General features: G+C 57.6%; 1 protein-coding gene across 3 annotated transcripts; it reads left to right on the top strand.

Moving 5' to 3' along the window:
- Window positions 1-682: 682 nt before the first annotated feature.
- Stk11 (serine/threonine kinase 11) lies at window positions 683-22,595 on the top strand. 3 transcript variants are annotated; one of them, XR_006851647.2, is made up of 10 exons: window positions 683-1,069; window positions 13,836-13,919; window positions 14,360-14,449; window positions 15,126-15,258; window positions 15,341-15,477; window positions 15,995-16,122; window positions 16,828-16,885; window positions 18,316-18,512; window positions 18,896-19,121; window positions 21,108-21,241. XR_006851647.2 is itself a non-coding variant. In XM_058579257.1 (10 exons), exons 1-10 carry the CDS (start codon window positions 780-782, stop codon window positions 22,575-22,577), a joined length of 1,731 nt encoding a protein of 576 aa, XP_058435240.1. In that variant the 5' UTR covers window positions 683-779; the 3' UTR covers window positions 22,578-22,595. The 3 variants fall into 3 exon arrangements, 2 of the variants coding, with proteins under 2 accessions (XP_058435240.1, XP_046300312.1); XM_058579257.1 differs by lacking the exon at window positions 18,896-19,121 and adding an exon at window positions 22,174-22,595 and having other exon boundaries at window positions 21,113-21,322; XM_046444356.2 differs by lacking the exon at window positions 18,896-19,121 and adding an exon at window positions 22,174-22,311 and having other exon boundaries at window positions 686-1,069; window positions 21,108-21,322.
- Window positions 22,596-22,679: the final 84 nt, after the last annotated feature.

The following is a 22,679-nucleotide window of genomic DNA, read 5'->3' as shown; positions in this document are numbered from 1 at the left end:
GCGGCTGCCAACGGGCGTGCACGTCGATGCCGCGAGGGGGCGTGTCTCGCGGCGGGGCGTGCGGCGGCGGCGCGGCGCAGGGCGGTAAACAAGATGGCGGCGGCGTGTCGGGCGCGGAAGGGGGAGGCGGCCCGGGGCGCCCGCGAGTGAGGCGCGGGCCGTGAGGGCGGTGCCGGCGGCCCCGCGGGTGGCCTTGCATGGGCTGGGCCCCCCTCGCCGCCCCGCCTCCTACTGTCGCGCGGCGGCCGCGGCGAGGGGGACGCGTCGCCCAGGCCTTGTCAGCCTCGGAAAGCCCCCGACCCGGAGCCTGCGGCCTGCGCCGCCCCGGCCGCCCGGAGCCCGCAGGCCGGACGCCCAGCGCGCGGCGGGGAGCGCGGTCGCGCCGCTGTCGGAGGGAGGGCGCCGCGAGGACGTCCGCGCGGGCCGGGCATGGACGGCGCGGACGGGCCCCGGCGCGGCCGCCTCGGCGCCTGACCGCGGGCCGGAGCGCCTGGACGATGACCTAGCGCCCCGCACCGGCCCGCCTCGCCAGGGCCCGCGGACCGCCGCCTCGCCCCGCCGCCCGCCCTCGGGCCCGCGGGCGCAGCGCGGACTGACCAGTGGACAGCCGCCCCGACGCAAGAAGAGCTCCCGTGGACTGTGGTGGGGGTGGGGGGTGGGGGGCTTCGTTGCCTTTTCCTTTTTTTGTTAAACCGTTTGGAGGAGGGAAGTGGGGGTCGGAGAAGAGCCGCCCACCGAGGGGACAAGGGGGACCAGGGCTCCCCGGCGCCGGGTCCAGGATGGACGTGGCGGACCCGCAGCAGCTGGGCATGTTCACGGAGGGCGAGCTGATGTCCGTGGGCATGGACACCTTCATCCACCGCATCGACTCCACGGAGGTCATCTACCAGCCCCGCCGCAAGCGGGCCAAACTCATCGGCAAGTACCTGATGGGGGACTTGCTGGGGGAGGGCTCCTACGGCAAGGTGAAGGAGGTGCTGGACTCGGAGACGCTGTGCCGGAGGGCCGTCAAGATCCTCAAGAAGAAGAAGTTGCGGCGGATCCCCAACGGGGAGGCCAACGTGAAGAAGTAAGTGCGGCGTCGGGATCCTGCCCTCCGCGCTCCTCCCTCGGTTCCTTCCTTCCTTCCCTCCTTCCTCTCTCCCTCCTCCTGGTCCTTCCTTCTCTCCTCCCTCCTTTTCTCTTAAAGACCCGCGCTGCTAACAAGGATATGCCAGCACCCTATCCTCCCAGCGTAGGACAGTGTGGCTGGGAGCCCGCGGGAGGACCTTCCCTAAGTCAGAGTGGGTCCTGGAGACGGGCATGAGTTCCTGGGGCCCTCTAGGAGGGCTCCTAACACGCCCGGTAGTCAGCCTCTTTGGGAAGGGAGCTTGCCTCTCTCCTTTCCCCAATGCCCAGCCCTGTAGCAGTCCAGAGAACACAGGCACCCCGTGGAACCAGCTTGTGTTTATTTGGGCCCCGTGAGTTTGTGTGCTTGCCGCCAGCAGGTTTTCTGCGCAGTGTGTGGTCGTTACCAGGGCCAGGCTAAATGTGATTTGTTTATCCTGTCGGAGGGGAACCCTGTGGTTGCCAAAAATAATTGTTTGCACCAGCTTATCGGTCAGCGGGAGGGGAACCTAGCCCTTGTTGTTTGCCCAGGATGTGAGGCTGCAAGCATGCTGACTCTGAGCTCTGACCACCGACCTGAGCACTGGACCCTGAGCAGTGGTGGGCTTTCTGTTGTACTTTTAAACAGATTCCACTAGGTGCTCAGCTGTCCCAGGCCTCCCTGTCAGGGACTATGAAGAAGCAGCTCCTCCCCAGGGCTGCCACTGCTCCCCCTAGCTGGGGGTGGCCTCCTTATCTCTACCAAACACTGCTCCTCCTCCCCATCCTCTTAACTTCAGAACTACCCCCCCCCCACCAGCCCCCATTTCTAAGAAGGGGCCTTATCTGCTGGGCTGGGCTGCAGAGCTGGCAGGGACACCGTACATGGTGGATGGTGACCTTGGACAGCAGTCCTGGGGAAGGCTGATCCCTGCTTGTGATCACGTCTTTGTCCCCATCATGTCATGGGGGGGTGCCCAGCTCGGCTCTCACTCACTTTAACAGCCTTGTAGGCTGAAGATGGCAGTTGTGACCCACTGGAGAGGTGGGTGTTTTCCACTAGGCTTTTTTAAAGCATGTGGACACCAAGAGATGACACCAGGTGTCCTGGGGTTGAGTCAGGTCATTTGTCTGTAAGGTGTCTTTGGGGTGAAGAGGGTCTGAGGGATCAGGAGAGACACATCTGGTGCTCTTTCCAGGGGCCAGTGATGCCCTTCTCCCGGGAGTTTGAGACCTGAGCTTAAATGCTGCCATTGTTCCATTAAACCAGAAGCCTGGGAGTGTGGAGTGGGTCCATGGACTGCCAGTCTGTCCTTGTTCTGGGAAGCCAAGGAGGTGCCAGTGTGGGCCATTAGCTGGCTTCACCTGTCTGGGGAGTGTGGCACTGAGGGCTGGGGCCTCTGCACCTTGGAACTCCAGGAAACTGCCTGAGAGCACTTGTCCCAGGGCCTGATACCTGTTAGCTGCAGGGGCCTGGGCCCAAGCCTGGCCCCCTCCCCCTAATGGGAATTGTGTGCTGCCCTCTGGTCCTGCCTGTGTGGGGAGTGCCAGAGCGCCCCAGAGCACGCTGCACGCCACATGCCACACGCGTACCTTTCACTGTGCCATTTCTGCCTCTCCAGAGCCACCACGCAGGAGTGGGACTGATGTCGTGGGAGACAAAGGGCTCCCAGAAAGTTCCCTCTAGGTGTGCCCAGTGTACCCTTCACTGCTCAGGGGTGGGCCCTTCTGGCCGTGTGTTGGTGTGCTCGGGAGGAAGCCATCTGTGCGTTTCTGGGTCTTCGGGTATATGCCTGGCTGGTGGCAGTAGTTTTCAGTGGGTCAGTGGGCCACGCCCTCAGCACTGGAAGTAACTTGTTGGGTGGGTAAGGGCCAGGAGGTTCTGCCTGCAGCAGACCAAGGATTGATGTGTCCAGGTGTGCAGTGTTGAGCAGTCACAGGCAAGGTCAGTTAGAGGGCTGTGAGTGTGGAGTGGGCCTAAGGACTGCCAGTCTGTCCTTGCATACAGTGGCGTGGGGAGAAGACCTGGACCATACGTGTCTGAGCCCCTGGTTTCTTGACTGGCCACTGAAGGTCCAGAAAACATGAGCACCCAGAGCCATGGGGAAGAGCCTGAGGATGGCAGCGGAGGTGGCTGTTTGTGGGAAGAACAGGAGAGGGAACTGAGGCTGGGCTCTCACTGAGGTCCCCCACACATGGCCCCTGACCCAGCTAGTCTCACAGCTGTAGACCCCAGCCTGGTGATGAGCTACTATCAGCCTGGATGTGGAGGTATCCTGGTGGGGGCGCCCTTGGAATGCAGTGAAGGCCCTGTCTGTCCTGTCCTGGCCACCCCCTCACACACACTGGCCATGGACATCTGGCTTTAGAGGCTGGGTTTGCAACTGAGGCAGAAACTGCTGTGCCTCCTGACTGCAGCCCCATCAGAGCCACCCTGCTCTGGGAGCCAAGAGTGCAAGTAGGGCCTGCTCTGCTCAGAGCTCTGGGAGGGAGAAGGACTGTCCTCTAGTCAGTGCTGTACTCCAGCCCACCACACCGCCAGCTGGCTGCAGGGAAAAAGGCCCCTTTGTCTGCAGGAAGCTCAATCAACTCTACTCAGATTGTCTCTCTCATGATGAAGTGTTCAGAACCTCACAGACATGCCTGGAAGTCCTGTCCCCCAGTTTGTGTTGAAAACTTTTTCTTAGCGTACGATGTTGTGGATCTTTGCCAAGGTGGTGGTCACGTAGATGGATGGAACTGGTCGGGTAGCCTGCCTTGCCTTCCCTCTTCCCTTCCCTGGAACCTGTGCTTGGTCCACTCTCTCTGTGAGAACTACTATGCCAAAGTAGCAGAGTTTCAGAAAGTTTTAAAAGACTATTAAAAACCGGGGCACCTGGCTTTTAATCATGTTTTACCTGTTTGTTGTTTTGCTCCGATGCTGGGGGTGCAGCCAGGGACCCATGCATGCCAGGCAAGCTCACCCCACACCATGTCTAGCCACAAGCAAGTTTTGATGAAAGGTAAAATTCTCCTGAGGATCATTTTAATACATTGTGTCCACTTGCTTTCACAGTGGGTGGTGGACTCCCACAGGGGGTCACACAAGGACTGGGCAAGGACCCATGCAGTCTTCTCTCTAGGGGCGAGGGGCTCTGTGCAGGCAAAGACCACAATGAGTAGGTAATTCCTCCTTTTGTACACGAAATGTGCTGCCTTTTCTGGATGATAGTAGAGACCTCCAGTTTTGTGGGATGTGAGATAGCTTCTGAACCTCACCATCCCAATGCAGGGGCAGCTAGGGACAAGGCAGGCCATGGCCCCACACCACTTCACTTGTGGACAGTGAGATTACAGTTTTGTTTCATGTGATGTTGACCTGTGACACAGAGGGTAATTCTGTATGTTTCCCCCAAACTATTTTTTGAGATTGTTTTTTTTCTGCTTTGTCCATGCTGACCCCAAAGGTCCCCGGCTCATGAAGTGGTCCCTCCCACTTCAGCCTCTCAAGTAGCTGGAACTACTCTGCGCCTGGCTCCCCTTCACCGTCTAGAGACCTGTAAAAGTGACTACCACAGCTGTGGTGCAGAGGCAGGCAGTGCTGCTCGACGCCTGCCCTCTAGCCCAGCAGACTCCTTTGTCTGCAGGTCTTGGTTGGCTGTGTGGCACCAGCATCCACTGGCCTTTGCTCCTGATGTTCCAGTGCCATTGCATAGCCCAGGCTGGGTTCCACCAGTTACACCTTACAAGAGGCACCAAGGTCTGCGGGCCTTACCACCAGGGGTGGGACTCGGAGCCAGAGGAAGCATGTATTTAATGAGCTGCTATTGACACCTCTTTGAGGCCTGGTCCCCCAGCCTGCCAGTGTGGTTGGTCACACTGCAGTGTTGCTCCGACCACCTGTCTGGGGCAAGGGAGCATCTGTAGTGTGGAGTCCTGTTTCTGTGGGACACAGTTGGGCCGGGGTGGGGAGTGGGGTGAGGGGCACACCATGTGCTGCTGTTCCTGCTTCAGGCTGTAAGTGATTGGCAGGAGCACGTTATCCCAAAGCACCTGTTGCCACTGCTGGAGCCCTGGGGGTGGGGGTAGTGGCTGGCCTCTCCCCAGGGCCAACTGAAAATGCATGTGGGGGGATTTGAGTGCCTGACCTCCAGGGGCACGGCCCTCCCCTGAGGTTGGCTGGTGGATACTTGGATCTAGATGGTAAATAGCTAGGATTTTAGCAAGTTGGGAATCAGAGCCTTGGGCTTTGTGGGTTTTCATTCCCACTTCTACCAGAACATTTGGAATGGACTTTATGAGGCTCTGGAGTCTATGGAAGCTTGTGTCCCCACTGCCCTGTATTGGGAAGAGTGCCACTGCAATGCCCAGGTCAGCTGGCACCAGAGGGCACAGGGCTTCTGTACCTTCATGTGCCCCCATAGGCTTCTGCTTGATTTCTTCCCTACCAAGGGTGCCTCTGGAGTGAGATGGAAACTAGGCCGGTCTGTACGGCTGTCGTACAGCTAGCGGAGGAAATGGGTTAATTGCCTGGGGGTCAGGTTGTGCCCTTAGCCATGTGGGGTGTGCAGTGGATTGGGCACCTATGCCAGGCTGTGGCAGGTGTGAAAGGCGTGGAATGCTGAGTCCTTGTCGTGCAGCCTGGAGTGCCCACTGGAGGTACGTCTGGGAATCCCAGCTTCAACTACTAGGAACCCAGTCCACCATATCCCTTGAATTCAATGGTCTTTCCTTCTTTCTTTCCTTCCTTCCTTCCTTCCTTCCTCTCTCTCTCTCTCTCTCTCTCTCTCTCTCTCTCTCTCTCTCTCTCTTTCTTTCCCTTATTTATTTTTATGTGGTGCTGAGGATTGAACCCAGGGTCTTGCACGTGCGAGGCAAGTGTTCTACCGCTGAGCCACCACCCCAGCCCCAGGACTTTCTTTTTTTAAACAGCTTTTTATTTATTTATTTTGGTACTGGGGATTGAACTCAGGGGCACTTGGCCACTGAGCCACACCCCAGTCCTATTTTGTATTTTATTTAGAGACAGAGTCACACTGAGTTGCTTAGCACCTTACTATTGCTGAGGCTGGCTTTGAACTTGTGATCCTCCTGTCTCAGCGTCCGGAGCCGCTAGGATCACAGGTGTTTACCTGTTCACCTTGCCTGGCTTTTTTAAATACTTTTGGTTTACTTATTTATTTTTGTGTGGTGCTGAGGAACAAACCCAGTGCCTTACTCACACAGGCTAGGCAAGTGCTCTACCACTGAGCTACAACGCAACCTCTTTAAATAACTTTACTGGGTTAGGGTTAGGGTTTATTGGCATAATTCACATATTATAAAACAAATCCACCTTTTTATTTATTAACTTTTGCAGTTTTGGATATTAAATCTAGGGATGCTCTACCACTGACCTACACCTGTAGTATGCTGCTAAGAATCGAACCCAGTGCCTCACGTGTGCTAGGCAACCACTCTACTGCAGAGCTGCAACCCTAGCTGCACCCCCCAGTTCTTTTTAGTTTTTATTTTGAGGCAGGGTCTTGCTAAGTTGTTCACACTGACCTTAAATTTGCATCTTCCTGCCTCAGCCTCCTGAATCTCTGGGATGACAGGTGAGGCCACCGTGCCCGGCTCGGTGGCACTTACTTAGTACATGGATAGAGTTGCACAGCCACCACCACTGTCTAGCTCCAGGATGTTACATGACCTTCACCCCTCAAAAGAGTCCTGTCTCCTTGGCAGCATAGGTAGGCTGAGGCAGGAGGATCACAAGTTCTCGGCTAGCCTGGGCAACTTAGCAAGACCTTGTCTTATAATCAGTAATAAAAAGGGCTGGGGATGTGGCTCAGTGGTAAAGTGCTTCTGGGTTCAGTCCTCTGCACCAAAAAAACAAAACAAAAGCCCTGTCCCCATGAGCCCCATTCCCCAGCACCACAAGTTCACATCTGTCTCTGCACTCTCCTATCCTGGATGTGGGCTGTCACTGGGTCACACACCGTGGCCTTGTGTGTCTGATTCTCACACTGCATCTGTGTCACCTTGCTCTTGCCCTGCCCAAGGATGCTCCAGGTGTGTGTGGACTACGCTGTGTCCAGTCATCCCTTGATGGACACCCTGACTTTTCTCACCCTTTGGTGATTGTGGACTGTCTGTCGTGAATGTGTGTCCTGGTGTTGATATGGAGTTGTGCTCTTCGCCAGCTTCCTCTCCTAGTCCCCGCACACACCTCTGAGAGCCTTTACTGATTGATTTGTTTGTTGGTGCTGGGGTGAAACCCAGGGTCTCGTGCTTGCTGAGCTGCACCCCTCAGAGGTGGGCTTTTCTTTTAAAGCATCAGTAGAGACTCAGCTGAAGCCTGGAGATTTTTCTCAGTGCCCATCAGCAGTGCCGTAACCACCTCTGGTGTACCCCTGGGAGCCTCTTCTTGCTTCTGGGCCTGAGGGAGGGTGTCTGGGACTGCAGGTGACCTCTTTTGCTTGCATGCTGGGCGTGGCCACTGGCCTGGCCTGGGTCTCCCCTGTGACCAACTCTGGAGGCAGCTGCTTCCGGTTCCTCTCTTCTTCTGTCATCTCAGATGGCTTTCACAGCCCTCCTTCCTAGTTCCTTTTCTGGTTAATCAAGTCAGTTGGCCACCCTCTTTGGGCAGCATGGGCAGGCTTCTGGGGGCAGCAGCCTGGCAGGTTGCTCCTGGTGGACGGAAGGCGCTGCTTCCTTTGCTCAGGAGCACTTCCTGCATCTCTGTCCAGCGTGGAGCTGCTGCTTTAAATATCACTTTTCTTTTTCCTTTTGTCTTTTCCTTTCCTTATCTGTGGAAAACACTGAGAATGGCAGGTGGGGCAGGCGGGCTCCTCCTGCTGCTGAGTTTTCGCTGTGCAGTTAGGATGATCCTGAGCTGATCTGCCTAACCCCACGTAGTTGCCCTCTCTTCACTTTGGCACACATGTGTATCTTCTCACTTCTTTTCAAGTTGGACATGGTTTTTCTTTTCTTTTTTACATATATATATATATATATATATATATATATATATATATATATATATATATCAGTGGTTGGTGAACCTTTATTTTATTTATTCATATGTGGTGCTGAGAATCAAACCCAAGACCTCACACATACTAGGCAAGTGCTCTACCACTAATCTTCAACCCCAGCATCTCTATTTTTTTCTTGGTACAAATAACGTGGCTTATATATGGACACGGAATGTTTTGGTCCCCTTAATTAGAGCGCACGTATGTACACTATACCTATAGAAAGAGTATTTATTTATTTATAGTTTTGAGACAGAATCTCACTAAGTTGCCTAGGTTGGCCTTGAACTTGAGAACCTCCTGCCTCCACCACACCCGCATGAATTCATTCCTCTTGATCCTGATAATTGCACAATTTGTTTTCCCTGCATTTTTCTCAAGGTAATTATAATCTATGTTTTTAAGGAGTTTTTCTATCAAGTAATTTCTTTTTGGGATACCACTGAGTCACATCACCAACCCTTTTTTGAATTTATTTAGAGACAGGGATTCAGCCTCACTGTTCCTGAGGCTGGCTTTGAATGTGATCCTCCTGCCTCAGTTTCCGGAGCCACTGGATTACAGGCATGTGCCACTGTGCCTGGCTCTACCAAGTAATTTCTTTCTTTTTTTTTTTCTTTTTGTGGTGCTGGGGATATCGAACCCAGGGCCTTGTGCATGCAAGGCAAGCACTCTACCAACTGAGCTATATCCCCAGCCCATTTTCTTAATTCAAATTTAAAATTATCTAAGCCAGGTGAAGGGATGTACACCTGTCATCCCAGCAACTCAAGAGGCTGGGGCAAGAGGATGGAAAGTTCAAGGCCAGCCTGGGAAACTTAGTGAAATCCTGTTTCAAAATACAAAGGGCTTGGGGGTATGCTTTCCCAACATGCGTGAGGCCCTGGTCTCCATCCCCAGCACTGCACAAACAAAATATTGTCTCTTTGGAAAAGTTTCCTATGTTACTTTTTTCAGTTGAGGTTTTTGGGGTTTTTTAGTCCATTTTTTTTCTAGTCCAGTTTTTCAAATAGTGTTTTAGATGTTGATGGACCTTATTTTATTCATTTATTCATATGTGGTGCTGAGAATTGAACCCAGTGCCTCACCCATGCAAGGCAAGAACTCTACCACTGAGACACAACTCAGTCCCAAAGTCCATTATTTAAAAAAAGATCTAAGGCATTGATGGAATGTGATTTTATTCATGCATGTGTTTATATGCGGTGCTGAGGGTTGACCCAGTGCTCACACAGGCTGGTAAGTGCTCCACCACTGAGCCCCCGCCCCGCTGATCTAGTTCATTTTCTAAAATCGGTCTATTCCGTCACCTGTTAGGAAGTCACCTCAGGAAGACAGGTAGGAGTCACAGCCAGCCTCAGTCAGGTGTGAAGTGGAGGGCTGCAGAGAATCTGAGCAGCGCCAGAGGTTCTGGTCCCGCCTTGCTCGGATGTCCTCAGTAGCATGATTCTTAAGATCTTTCCCAATAGTCGAAAGTCTGCTGCTGTGGGACTTCTGGACCAAAACAGGTCACAGAACCAGTCTATTGCCTTTCCTGCTGTGAAACGATGGCCACTTTTTTTGTACTTGGGACTGAACCCGAGGCATGCTGGTAAGGGCTCATCGCCCAGCATGCACCTGCACGAGTGGAGCGCTTCTCCAGAGATGTGCCCGTGCCTACCTGAGCCCCAGTTAGATGGCACCCCTTGTTGGCCCCACTAGGACCTCAGGGAGAGTCGGTTTGGGGAGTGAATGGCAGGTGCTGGAGAAGACTTGAGAGAAGGCAGCTCTGCACTGCATCTGGGATGCCTGTGGCTTGTGGCTGTGGCAGCTGGGGACATGGATTCTATGCCCTAGACCCTAAGAAAGAGCTGCAGCTCACTGCCCTCAAAGGCCTTGGGGGAGATGGGAAGCCCTGGGTCTGCTTGGCCCTCCATGCAGGGGTGTTTCCTGTCAGCTGGAAATGGGAAGTCTCCTGTAGAGAAGAGCCAGGAAGCCAGGGCTACTGTAGGAGTCCAGGTGGACAAAGTCCCACAGAGTGGAAGGGGAGACTGGGCAGGTCCAGGTGCCCCGGGGCTGAGGGGTAGCAACTGTCACTCAGATGGGTGTGTCCACTGGATGGGGGCAGAGACCATGGAACCAGAGGAGCATTTGAAAACAGGGCTATATGCATGAGCAGTGGCTGGGTCTGGGGGTCAGCACTGGATGCCAGGCCAGGAAGGCCCTGGGGAGGACAGCACTGAGCCTCACCTGCTGTGGTGCTGCCCCAGGAGTAACTGGGTGATGTCAGGACTGGGGTGCACCTGGCATGCAGTGGAATAAGACCAGGGTCACTGCTCAGCAGCTGTAGTTCCCAGAACACCCTACCCCAGAGGGCAAACTGACCCAGTGTCCATCATGGTACCAAAGGGAAAATCCTGTTAATTATTTGCAAAAAAGTGTTCAATCCATTTCCGGTTTTCAGTAGATGCCAGAATACACTCCTGATGTTGCAGGCAGTATAAACCGGGGTCCAGCTCCTGGGCCTGACCACCTCAGCATGTGGGTTTCAATGTGGACAGCACCCTAGGGCCTTAGCAGGGCAAGTGATTGTGGATACTGGCACTCAACGAGAATTGGGCAGAATGCTTGACAGGGCAGAGTGCAGGATTGGGGTGACCACTTTTCTTCTCTGGTGGGTCTCTGGGCAGCCCCTGAGCTGTTGGGGACATTCCAGAGGACCTGTGTTGACTTGGGAGTCGGAGGCCTCCTGCTCTCTGGTCTCTGAGGAGCAGGCACATGTGGAGCTGCATGCTGCGCACTTCCTTGGAGGGTGCTGGAGTCTGCCCAGGGCACTGGCTGGGGCAAGGCCTGCGCCTAGAGGGTGCTCAGAGCTGGGCTGTGGCATGTGTGTCAAAGGGTGGAGGTTGGGGCCTGCTCTGTGGAGGGCCTCCTCCTGCACAGCGAGCCTTGGTGTGAGCAGGTGCCCCTGCTGTGGCTTCTCTCTGGTACACTGAGGGCTTGGGCATGACAGGTGGCCTCTGTGTGTAGACATAGCTGCGTGGAGGACCAGCCTTTGCCTCAGCTTCTCTCCTCTCCTTCCTGCAGCCAGGGTCCATGGGAGCCTGGGGTTGTATGGGCCTGTCCCTGCCACAACCAGCGGGCAAGTGAGCCAGGCTGCCCAGGCCCTGGGGGTTCTCAACCTCCAGACCTGGCCCAGGTTTTGGGAGCTCAAGAGGAAGAGGTGGGGCCGGTGGTGGGAGTGAGCAGGAGGCAGGGACAGGAGTGACGTGGTTGCCCTCACTGTCTCTGGGTTCCTGCCTCCTCAGTACTTTGCAGATGTGTGATGGGTGGCTCTGCAAAGGGCCCCCTGAGCCTGGAGGCTGTGGCCTAGGCTCTGTGCCGCCCGTCTCCCATCTCCCTTCTGCCTCTGCTTGAGGAGGCTCAGGGTCTTGGTGTCAAGAGAGGTGTGCCTGTGGCTGCCTGTCTCCTTGGAGGTGGAGGCACACCTGCCTCCTGGGTCTGTGACCCCAGCTGGCAAGTGAGTCCAGGACCACAGAATGGACTGAGGCCGAGCCAGCAGGACCTCCTGAGCCCACGCTGCACTCTCCTGAGGAGGGAGTGGCCCAAGCTGTGTCCAGCCTGATCCCTAGTGTCCTCCATAGGTCTGGGTGCCTGCCAGGCTGAGAACACAGGCACAAGGCAATCTGTAAATAACCTCCCTGGGTCCTGCCATTGTACTCAGAGAGAATGGCACTGCCAGCCTGAAACAAGCCCCAAATGCAGAACTGTGGGGCCGTGGCCACACCCCCACCTGCTTCCTTTCCTCCCTCCTTTCCCAGCCCTTCCCCAAACTGACTGTCACTCTTCACACCCTGCCCTGCTCCAGGGTCCCCTCCCTACCCTGTCCTGGTAGGAGACTGACCTCCCTCGATTCAGTGAGGGATGAGCAGCACAGAGTCACAGGATTGTTGCACTGGGGTGGGGGCAAGGGCACCCAGGGGCAGGGGGGGGGTGGGCAGGCTTTCCTGGAAGAGGCAGAACCTCGGGGGTGGGGCCAGGCAAACTCAGGGGACACCCTCTCTTTTTCATGTGTCATGCTTGGGCTTCCTAGGGTGTTTGGGTTTTTCCCCCTTGTTGATTGATCTCTGTTTTATTTATTTATACATGGTTCTGAGAATTGAACCCAGTGCCTCGCGTGTGCCAGGCAGGTGTGCTACTGCTGAGCCACAGTCCCAGCCCTTCCTACTTTTTTTTTAAGAAATTTTTTTTGGCACTGGGGGTTGAATCCAGGGGCCCTCTACCGCTGACTTACTCCAGCCCTTTTTATATTTTTTATGTTGAGACAGGGTCTTGCTAAGTTGCTGAGGTTGAGGTTGGCCTCTAACTTGTGATTCTCCTGCCTCAGCTTTCTGAGTCACTGGGATTTACAGGTGTGTACTACCTCACCAGCAGGATTTTTTTTTTAGACTTTAATCGGGATGAAGCTTATATACTACATATTATGAGTGTTGCCACAATCCAGTGTGAGAACCTTTTGTATGGAACAAAGGAAACTCCCATTCCCAAGAGCAGTCGTTCCCCCTGCCCCACTCCCCCCAGTCCTGCACTCATGTATGTTTCGTTGCTGGGTCCTCCTGTCACTGGGCTCATACTGCTGCCTGTGTGTCTGGCTCTCACTGAGCAAGCACAAGGTCCTCAGGTCATCCTCGCTGCAGCTGTCGCTGTGCTCCTGCCCTGGCCGAGGATGCTGCAGGTGTGGATGTGCCAACTGTGTGTCCCTTCACCCTCCTGTGTACTTGGGCTGCTCACCTTGTGTGTGCTATGAGTGTCCTGCATAGGTGCCTAGGAGGACGTTTTTGGTCCTTCTGGACAGCTGCTTGGTAGGGGTTCCCAGGTTGCCAGCTCACAGACCTGGGTAGGAGGCTCCTTGCTGGTCAGACTTGGTCTGTGGCAGTGAAGCAGTGCCAGGTTCTCTGCTGGAGGCCGGCCCTGCTGTGGGGGTCCACAGGCACGCTCATCCTGCCCATGCCTTCTTCTCTGGACCATCCTTCCACCACTGGGGCTTGTCTGGGTGGTGTGCCCAGGGAGTGGACCTAGGGGGTTGTGGGTAGGATGCCTGGAGGTGTGGCCTCTTAGTACAAGGAGGGTTATGGAGCCAATGTGGCCCACCCCCAGCACACAGCAAGTGTGCGTGCACTGACATCAGTGAAGCACAACTATTATTTATTTATTTATGAAGCACAACTATTATTCTTGAGTTGAAAAAGTCTGGCTGGAGCTGGGCACGGCTGTACACACCTATAATCCCAGCAGCTCAGGAGGCTGAGGCAGGAGGATTACAAGTTCGAGGCAATTTAGTGAGGCCCTAAGCAATTTAGCAAGACCCTGTCTCAAAAAATAAAAGGTCTGATAATGTTGCTCAGTGGTTAAATGTCCCTGAGTTCAGTCCTGGCACCAGTAGGGGGTGGTCCTCTCACGCTGGTACCCTAGCAAACCTGACCATACATAGCAGTGGCAGCAAGACCTTCCCAGATGGCTCAACGTTGCTGGCCAGTGGGCTGCCTCGGCAGACGTGTGGTCCCTGTGTGGAAGGTGTTCAGCCCAAGCCCTGGCCCTGAGGTGGCCCACGGAGACCCGACCTGACTTCTGAAGCTGATAGGCCTCCAGGGGAAGGGGCAAGGGGTGAGACGGCAGGCCTGGCGTCGGCCCTGCTGTGCTGTCGTGGAGCCTGTGCTGACGGGCCGGGGTCACTGAGGTTGAGGCTTGCTGTCACCCGCCTTCTCACTCCAGGGAGATCCAGCTCCTGAGGCGTCTGCGGCACAGAAACGTCATCCAGCTGGTAGACGTGCTATACAACGAGGAGAAGCAAAAGATATATCCTTTCTGCTGAGGGACTTTGGGGTGGGTGTCCTGTGTGCAGGCCCTTGAGAAGGTTTTAACCCCGCATCCTGGAGACAGTCCCTGTGGACAGTGCTGCCCCACAGTCCTGCCCCTGGGGCAGCAGCTGTACCAAGTCCTTGTTCCATCAAGGTGTGTACTGCTGGCAGGTCCAGCACTGCCCTCTGGTGGCTCTTCTGAGGTCCTGCAGGGGTAGGAGCCCCGGTGGGCTCTGGTGATAGCCAGGACTCCGAGAGAGTGTAGGGACCTGTGCTCCTTGTTCCCTGCCCTAAGCATGGCTGTTCATCTTCATTAACTCAGTTACTCTGGGCCCGGGGTCTCTCTGGGGTGGAAGCTGCAGAGCCGTCCCTCCTGGCTGCTGCCCTGGTCTGGGGTGGGTGGGCCCTGCCCATGAGCGTGTTTCCTTAGTGCCCCACGTATATGGTGATGGAGTACTGCGTGTGTGGCATGCAGGAGATGCTGGACAGTGTGCCCGAGAAGCGCTTCCCTGTGTGCCAAGCCCATGGGTGAGTGAGCTGTGGCAGAGCCCACCAGCAGTCCCAGCACACACAGGTCCAAGGCCTGGACCATCTAGTCCCATGTTCAAACTGAATTTCCTGATTACCACGGGAGTGAAAACCCAGGTTTTTTAAAAGTAGTTTGGGGGGCATGAGTGTGGTATCCACAGCCCAGCTGCTGCAGAACTGCCCATCATGGGGTCCTCCTGCCTATCATAACTTGGGTTCCCACTCCCAAGGCCTGCAGCCCCTCCCCCTGGGAAGCACTGTGGCTTTGAGACCTGCTGGTTGTCAGGAACGCCCTGGTGGCTGCCTGTGGCCTGGTTGGCCCTGCTAGGTGGCAGCAGTCAGGAGGCTGCAGCACCATGGGGGTGAAGAGAGATCAAGGTTTGAGCAAGACTTAGGGTCCGGGGAGCCTGGGATACCAGGGGCCAGCCAGGCCAGTGGGGTGAGCCTGGGGTCCCTGGCCTGTGGGGGCGATTGCACAGCCATGTGGGGCCCCAGTGGGCTCAGCTTCAGCCGGTGGTCTCCGAGGTTCCCTGGTCTGTTTGCCGGGACCCTGAGCAGCCATCCTGTAGCCTCTGGTCTCTGCGAGACTCGACTGCACAGATCTTGTCCTGGGTGGTCCTGGTGCAGCAGTGGAAAGTCAGGAGGCCAGGCAGCTAAGTCATGTGCCCCCCGGCAGGTACTTCTGCCAGCTCATCGACGGACTGGAGTACCTGCACAGCCAGGGTATCGTGCACAAGGACATCAAACCCGGCAATCTGCTGCTCACCACCAGTGGCACACTCAAGATCTCCGACCTGGGTGTCGCGGAGGTAGGCGCCTGTTTCCGCGAGGAGAGTCGGGGTGTGGGTTCCTCCCCTGGCGCTCCCTGAGGGCCACGTGGCACTGCTGCAGGCCCTGCACCCTTTTGCTGCGGATGACACTTGCCGGACAAGCCAGGGCTCCCCAGCATTCCAGCCACCTGAAATTGCCAATGGCCTGGACACCTTCTCTGGCTTCAAGGTGGACATCTGGTCAGCTGGAGTCACACTGTAAGTGCCCTGGACTCTAGTCCCACCCTGAACGTGCAGTGTGTGCAGCGTTGAGGGGCTATAGTGATTCTCTGGCACCCACAGGCCCTGTCAGGCATAGGGTGTGGCTGTAAGTCCAGACCCTCACACCTCCAGACAGCTCCTGGGTAGGTGTGCACCTTTGTGGAGGTAACAGGTCACCTATCCCACATTCCCCTTCTCACAGTGTGCAGTCACTGGGTTCTGGTGTCCAGAGTGGCTCGTCCCCATCTCTAGCTAATTCCTAATGCTTACATCACCCCAGAGGAAGCCCTGCCAGCGAGCATGGCCTCAGGACTGTTGGCCCCATGGGCTCAGGGCATGCTCCCCTCTCCCACCTCACCTGGCCATGGTCAGGGCAAGTTCCTGCCTCCAGGAGTATGAAATGGTGGTGATGGGGCCTGTCTCAGAGCCTGTACAGCCCCCACAGGCAGCCTCACTGGGGGTCTGAGGGTGCCAGCCGGCAGCTGACCACCTCTTCCTTCCCTTGGACATAAAGCTACAACATCACAACGGGCCTGTACCCATTTGAAGGGGACAACATCTACAAGCTGTTCGAGAACATTGGGAAGGGGGACTACACGATCCCGGGTGACTGTGGCCCCCCGCTCTCTGACCTGCTCAAAGGTGGGCGTTGCCCCTGTTTGTGGCCCAGTGTGGGGCACTTGGGCCTGTGTCGGCCAGAGGGTGTCCTGTCGGTGACTGGGCTGGAGGCACAGACCCGAGGGGAGGCTGCCAGTGGATGATGGGTCTTGGGTTGGCCTGTGATCTCATCACCCTTTCTGCCTCCTGTGAGCAGTGTCCCAAATGATCTTGCTACAGGGTGGCTCTTAGCGCCCAGACCTGCCTCCTCTGCATGCAGGGCCTGGCTTGCTGCCTCCCCCCCCGCCCAGGTTCTGCTCTTTGCTTTGAGCCTTTGCTTCGGGATAAGGCACCCTGAAGGCACTGGCTACTGTACCCACATCACTTCTCTAGTGCCCAGCAGGGTCTCTGGGGCCTCTGCCTGCTGTTGCTCAGGCAGTGCAGCAGGTGGCGCTGGTTGCCCAACACATGCCAGGGCCCAGTAGAGCATGGGGCATTCCTGTCCAGACTGCAGGGCCAGTTCATAGGTGCTGTGGCCAGTAGGATCTGTGCTGAGCCAGTCCCTCCCCCAGGTGGAGGCCCTTCCAGGGCACCAGGTCCTGCGCTCTTGGCTCAATTCACAGCGGCCCATCCTGGTGCTCAGTGTGCACAGCAGGGTGGGTGGCATATGGATGACTGAGGTGGAGCAGGCAGCAGGGAGTGGCAGGGGCCTGTCCAGCATGGTGACCTGGTGTCTGCTGATCTTCGCAGGGATGCTGGAGTACGAGCCCACCAAGAGGTTCTCCATACGGCAGATCCGGCAGCACAGGTGAGCCTGGGCTGCCCTCCTGCCCAGGTCTCTTCTACTTGGCTTGCTGGGCACCAGCGACCAGTTCGTGGGGAAATGAGCCAGCTGGATGTTTGGGTCGAGAGGACAGGGATGTGATGAAGACGACGCTGGGGTGGGCCCAGCAGGGCAGGCCCATGACCACCTGGCTGGGTGTTATGGGGCCACTTGTGAGTGTAGGAAGCACCCACTGCTGGCCTGTGCAGGTCCCGTCCCAGTGTGAGCCTGATGGGGTGTATGTGAAGTGTGCCTCCCCCTCTCTGCCCTTGGTTTCCTCCCAAGAGTGGCGACAGTTAGCCTGGGCCCCAGCAGCTCAGGGGCTCCAAGTGAGGAAGAGGGGACAGGGTGGGTGGGTCAGAGGTTCTGGCCAGAGCTGCCTCCCCCTGCCAGACTCCTCTAACCTCAGGGGTGAGGATGTCTGGCATCCAAGAGCTGGCGCCAGCTTGGTCTGGGGTCTGGGAAGCTACAGGCAGCCAGTCAGGATTAGGGGCTTAAGGAGTGGCCCCCCGCTAGGGGAGTTTCTGGAATGGATACCTAGAGGCCTGGGCAGACCTAGAGGCCTGGGCAGGCCCAGAGGGATGTGACGACAGTGGGCAATTGTAAATCGGGGTGGCCACAGAAGCCTCTATGGAGACCCCAGACTTCACTGATACCCCAGCTGTCTAGAGCCCTGGGTCCCAAGAGGACAGGGCCTCAGGGGTTGAGGCACCTCATCAGAGTCTGTGCTGGAGCTGGCAGGGGCCGGCCACAGAATCTTGACCCTGCCGACAGCCTCGAGGGCCTCAGCTGCTAGCCAGCAAGTGGACACACCAATCTGCAGAAACTTCTGTTAAGGGCCAAGAGCTGTGGGCCTGAAGGGCTCCTCCCTGGTGAGCAGAGGGCGTGGAGGAGGGTGGAGAGCAGCTAGGCAGGGTGGGCCCAGTGTCAGTGGGGTGTGCCGGTTCCTGGGCATCCACTGCCAGCCCAGGCCTGCCATTTGCTGTGTTAGCATTTGGATTCTAGGTCTCTGGTGGCCGTGGTATTAGTATAAATACCTGAGGAAGGTCTGGGACCAGCTCCCCTCGTGTCTCCTGACCACTGCCTGGGTTTCTATGGACTATGCCACTCTGCCTCAAGGGGCAGGCCATAGTGCCCTGGGGACCTGTTTCACTCCTGTCTGGCCTTGGCTCCTCGGCCAGTGGACAGCCCAGTCTAACCCCCTGCTGTGGTGGGGGTGAGAGCCATGGAGGTAGCTAAGGGCCTGCTTCCCCTGTAGGGGACAGTGTTGTGGTCTTGGCAGATGGCCTGATCCTGCAAAGACTGTGGCAGGCAGACGGTAGGGGAAGCAGCTGAGGGTCACAGCAGTCCCTGGCTCCTGCATGAGTGGTGGGACCAGTGGTCACTGAGGAGCCTGTCCTGATGGGCTCTTGTAGCTGGTTCCGGAAGAAGCATCCATTGGCAGAGGCCTTGGTGCCCATCCCGCCCAGCCCAGACACCAAGGACCGCTGGCGCAGCATGACAGTCGTGCCCTACCTGGAGGACCTACATGGCCGCACTGATGAGGATGAGGATGAGGACCTCTTTGACATTGAGGATGGCATCATCTACACCCAGGACTTCACCGTGCCTGGTGAGCTGGCAGACCCCATGCTGTGGGTGCAGAGCCAGCCCGGCCTGGATGTTCTTCAGTTGGGCACCTGGCAGTATGCAGGGGGGCCAGCTGTGTTCTGGTGGCAGGTCCCTCCTCCCTGAAGGCTCCAGCCTGGTGCAGGCCACCTCCGTCCCCGGCTGCCAAGGCACAGCAGACAGGCCATGGGAGCTGCTGGGCATCCGGGGGCTGATCTTGCTGGGAGGGTTCCCTGGGCATCTGCCTCCTGTCAGCCCTCCTGGCCCAAGCCCAGTGGGAACAGGTGGGGAGACCTGCAGGGTGGAGGGAGGGGCTTCTCACTGCAGTCCTCCCTCCCAGTCACTGTAGCCGCCTGCACTCTGACCCCATGTTGCCTTCTTCCCCAGGTGACGAGGAGGCGTCTGAGGCAGGGCTTAGCGAGGAGAGAGGCGTGCAGAAGAGCCAGGGTGCAGACCCCTGTGGAGAGAAGGCCCAGGAGGCTGGCACTGCGGTGGCCCCCGAGGAGGAGCTTGAGGCCTTAGTGTAGCCTGCTCCACACCGCTGCCTGGGCCAATCCCCTAGTCCTCCTGAGTGTGTCCTGCCATAAAGCTTTGCCTGGCCGTGTGTCTGCAGGTGGATGCTTACTGTGGCCTGGGCCCTCTCGTTCAAGGTCCCACTGGGGCTGTGGCCTCCAGGCTGTTTGAGAAAGAGTTGGTATACAAGGGGCCTGAGGCGAGCCGAGAAGGCAGGGCAGGGTGCGAAGGCAGGTCCCTGGAGCATGGGATGCCCACTGGCCAGAGGAGGGTCCCAGAATGTTAGAGTCCCTGGGTGGGCCCTGATATCCTCCCTCCCCTCAAGCCAGTCACAGTGCTCAGCAGCACCTGCGTCCTCCAGTCCCCTCAAATAACCCAGCTCCAGGCAGCTGGCCCTCAGGCCCAAGGCCGGGGAGGTACAGCCAGGAGCCCTGCGCCATAGCAGTCAGGACAATGTCCTGGAGGCCTCTCGTGCCCTGAGGTACTTGGGTGCACACTGCCTCCTGCCAGCTACTGGGTGCTAGGCACTTTCTTGGGACCCGGGTTGTCCTGGAAGGAGAGGTGTGCACTGTGCCCCCCCACCCCGGGAAACCCTACTGGAGGGGGTCTGTGTCTGGTGTCTGATGGCCTTCTTCCCAGAACACTGGGGCCTTGTGTCAGACTGGTGGACTGAGTGAGAGTAAGCCTGAGCCCAGCCAGGTGCCCAGAGCCTCTGCTGGAGACGGGTCCTATGCCGCCTCTCAGGCCCCCCCTCAGTTTCCACAGCCCCTGGTGCCCAGCACCCAGTGAGAGGCCTCTGCATAGGGCTGCTCTGGCTGGGTCTGTGCTTGCTCCCAAGGGCCACCTGAGGACCCCTCAAGCCTTCAGTCCCAGTGCTTTGCCTTTAGGGAAGGTACCTGACAGAGGAGGGGCTGAAAACTCGGTCACTGGACACCCTCTCCTTGCCTCTGTGCCTGATTGACTGGGTGGCTCTGGATGTGCCCTTGTGGTTGGAGCCCTACCCCTGACCTTGGACCGCCTTTTACAGAAGCAGGACAGCCACTCTGGGTCTGGCCACGGCCCTCTCTGAGCTGCTCCTGGGCCAGCCCTGTCACTTCACCTGCCCCAAGACCCTCCTACTTTGAGCTCCTTGACTGCCCCACTCAGAATGGGGGTTTAGTCACCCACTCTGTAGGCTGCTCCCAGACCACAAGTTCTGGATTGTGCCTGTGGAGGTAGCTTTTAAGCTTGTATGTGTGTGTTGGACGGGAGATGTCCCCTAGGTGCTCAGTACTCCGGCAGACAAGACGGCGTTGTGTCTAACCCCCACTCACATTCCAGCTCATGGCCCAGACCTTAGGACAGGGGGGCTGCTGTTACCAAGGTGCCTTTTAGAACTGATGGCTTCTGCACACAGTGGGTTCACAGTGAGTTCCCAAAGCTCTGGAAGTTCCTCCCATGAGGTGCTCTTGGCGCCCGAGAGCTGTGGGTAGTATAGCTTTCCACCACGTGTGCAGGGTGGGCATAGCCATGTCCTGTGTTGACAGTGGCCCCAGTGCTCCCAGTCAGTGCCCACTGGGCAGGGAGGGCTAGCAGTGATCCAGCCTGTGGTACCCCCAGGATGCTGGGCAGTTGGCAGCCAGCGGGCCTGGGGCAGGCAGAAACCCTGGTGGTGTGCCTGCTGAGCTTCATCCCCAGTAGGCTTGTGCCAGGTGCCTGTGCCATGCAATACAGGCTGGAGGGCATGAGGGCAGCCCAGGCCCACCTGCAGGCAGACACCCACAGCACACACCTCAGCAGGCAGGTGAGCATGAGCAAGGGCCCTGTCCCACCAGCCCTCCCCCTCCATTGAGTGAGGTTCCTTCAGAGGAGACCCATCAGGTCCAGGCGGGTACAGTATATGGTGGGCATAGGGAGTCCCTGTGCTTTTATTGCCTTTGGGAGGTATCTGGCCTGGATACACAGAGGGCCCCCAGAACCCGAAGGTGGCTTTTGAGGGTGCACAGGTCCTTGGTCTGTCCTGGTGGTGGGCAGCAGGTGGCCTGGGCCTGGGGCTCTGGATGATGCTGCCCCTTGGCTTAGGCCACACTTGCGGTTTTCCTCCTAGGACAGGTCCCAGAAGAGGAGGCCAGTCAGAATGGACAGAGCCACAGCCTGCCCAAGGCTGTGTGCATGAATGGCACAGAGTCGGCGCAGCTGAGCTCCAAGACCAAGGTGGAGTGCCGGGCCAGTGCCACCAACCCTGCCCGCAAGGCCTGCTCCAGCAGCAAGATCCGCCGACTCTCAGCCTGCAAGCAGCAGTGAGGGCCCAGCCTGCAGGTGGTACGCGCCCAACCAGCTGGTGGGGGGATGGCGACCACAGCCAGGGCCATTCTGGCACTCAGGCTGTTGGTGCAGTCCCCAGCAGTCCTGGACTCTTGAGTCCCAGGGCCTAAAAGTGGTTGTTAGAGGAGACCTGGGCAATGGCCCCTGAGCTGACACGTACTCGGTTTCCATCAGGGCAGGTTGGTGTCAGTGCCTGACTCCCAGTCCACCCAGCTCACAGCCCTGAGCTTTAACAACCCCCATCTCTGTTGGTCCTGCTGGTCACTGCAGCCCTGCTATGGGGCAGGGCTCAGCAGCTCATGGCCTGTCTTGGCAGGGCCAGGGATGTAGTAGAGGCCATTTTCTGAAGGGTGCTGTCCTGCCACACCAGCACCTGTGGCCTTTACTGGGCCAAGTTCCCTTCCCACTCAGGGCCCAACTGGAGCCACTGGCTCTGTGTGCTCAGGCCACTCCCAAGAGAGAGGCTCTTGAGGTGGCTGTGTGGGTGGCAGAGGGGACCAGCCCTGCCTGGCTGCTTGTGCTCTGAGCGTCCTGAGGGGCCGAGTCATCCTAGATGTGCTGCTGGACTCTCAGGGCACCTCCTCCAGCTCTGCCTGCCCCACCCCACCCAGGGTCCAGAGCCAGCCTGCAGGGTGGGAAGTTGCTTTTGGGGAAGGGCCAGGCCTGCTGTCAATTTACTCTGGGGAATGACTGTCAGGGTAGTCTCCCTGGGTCAGGGCCCAGGAACCTGGCAGCCCCTGTTCATGGGCTTGTTTCCCCATCTTTGCAGTGGGCCATTAGCGCAGGCTGCCCCTCAGGAAGCAAAGAGGTCCAGGTGCCCAGAGTGACCTGCCTCTGTCCTCCCGCAGCCTGTTTCCAGGAGCCCTGGCCAGGTGCCGTGGCCCAGACCTTCCTCAGTCTTCCTGTCAGCTCTTGGTCCACTGCCTGCCCAGGAAGGTGGCCGCCATGCCTCTGTGCTGACTGCTCAGGACGTCGGGAGCACAAGGGCCAGGACTGGGGTTGGCAGGGACTTGGGCCTGGCCCTGCCCTCACCGCCCTGCACACAGCACCGCTGGACAGTAGGCACCACTTGACTTTGTGTGGAGCCTCCCCAGGGAGAGGGAGGGAGGGGGGGGCCTGGCCTCTGAGATGCACTTTATGTTGCCACCTCCGTGGTCCTCACTGTGCTCCTGCCGGCTGGAGACCAGGCCTCCTGCAGGAGCACCGAGGGAGCCTTGCTTTTGTCATTTGGTTGGTTCCTTTTCTTTTCTAAATAAACAGGTGGATTTGAGCTACGGCTGTGCAGGTGTTTGGGGGTTGTCGGGAGGCAGGTGGGAGCACGGTGGCCCACAGATGGTCATGGCAATGGTCATGG

Source organism: Marmota monax, unplaced genomic scaffold (assembly GCF_021218885.2).
Source record: "Marmota monax isolate L192 unplaced genomic scaffold, Marmota_monax_Labrador192_F-V1.1 WCK01_AAM20220418_F8-fsc00102, whole genome shotgun sequence".
Classification (NCBI taxonomy): domain Eukaryota; kingdom Metazoa; phylum Chordata; class Mammalia; order Rodentia; family Sciuridae; genus Marmota; species Marmota monax.
The sequence above is the reverse complement of the archived record's forward strand: the minus strand, read 5'-3'. Positions and strand labels throughout refer to the sequence as shown.

What these genes read in the sequence shown, in the direction of transcription:
- Stk11 (XM_058579257.1), top strand. Translation starts at nt 780, where the DNA reads ATGGACGTGGCGGACCCGCAGCAGCTGGGCATGTTCACGGAGGGCGAG. An exon ending in CGGCAGATCCGGCAGCACAG is followed by an intron (nt 16,886 to 18,315) that starts GTGAGCCTGGGC and finishes GGGCTCTTGTAG; the next exon opens with CTGGTTCCGGAAGAAGCATC. An exon ending in CCAGGACTTCACCGTGCCTG is followed by an intron (nt 18,513 to 21,112) that starts GTGAGCTGGCAG and finishes CTCCTAGGACAG; the next exon opens with GTCCCAGAAGAGGAGGCCAG.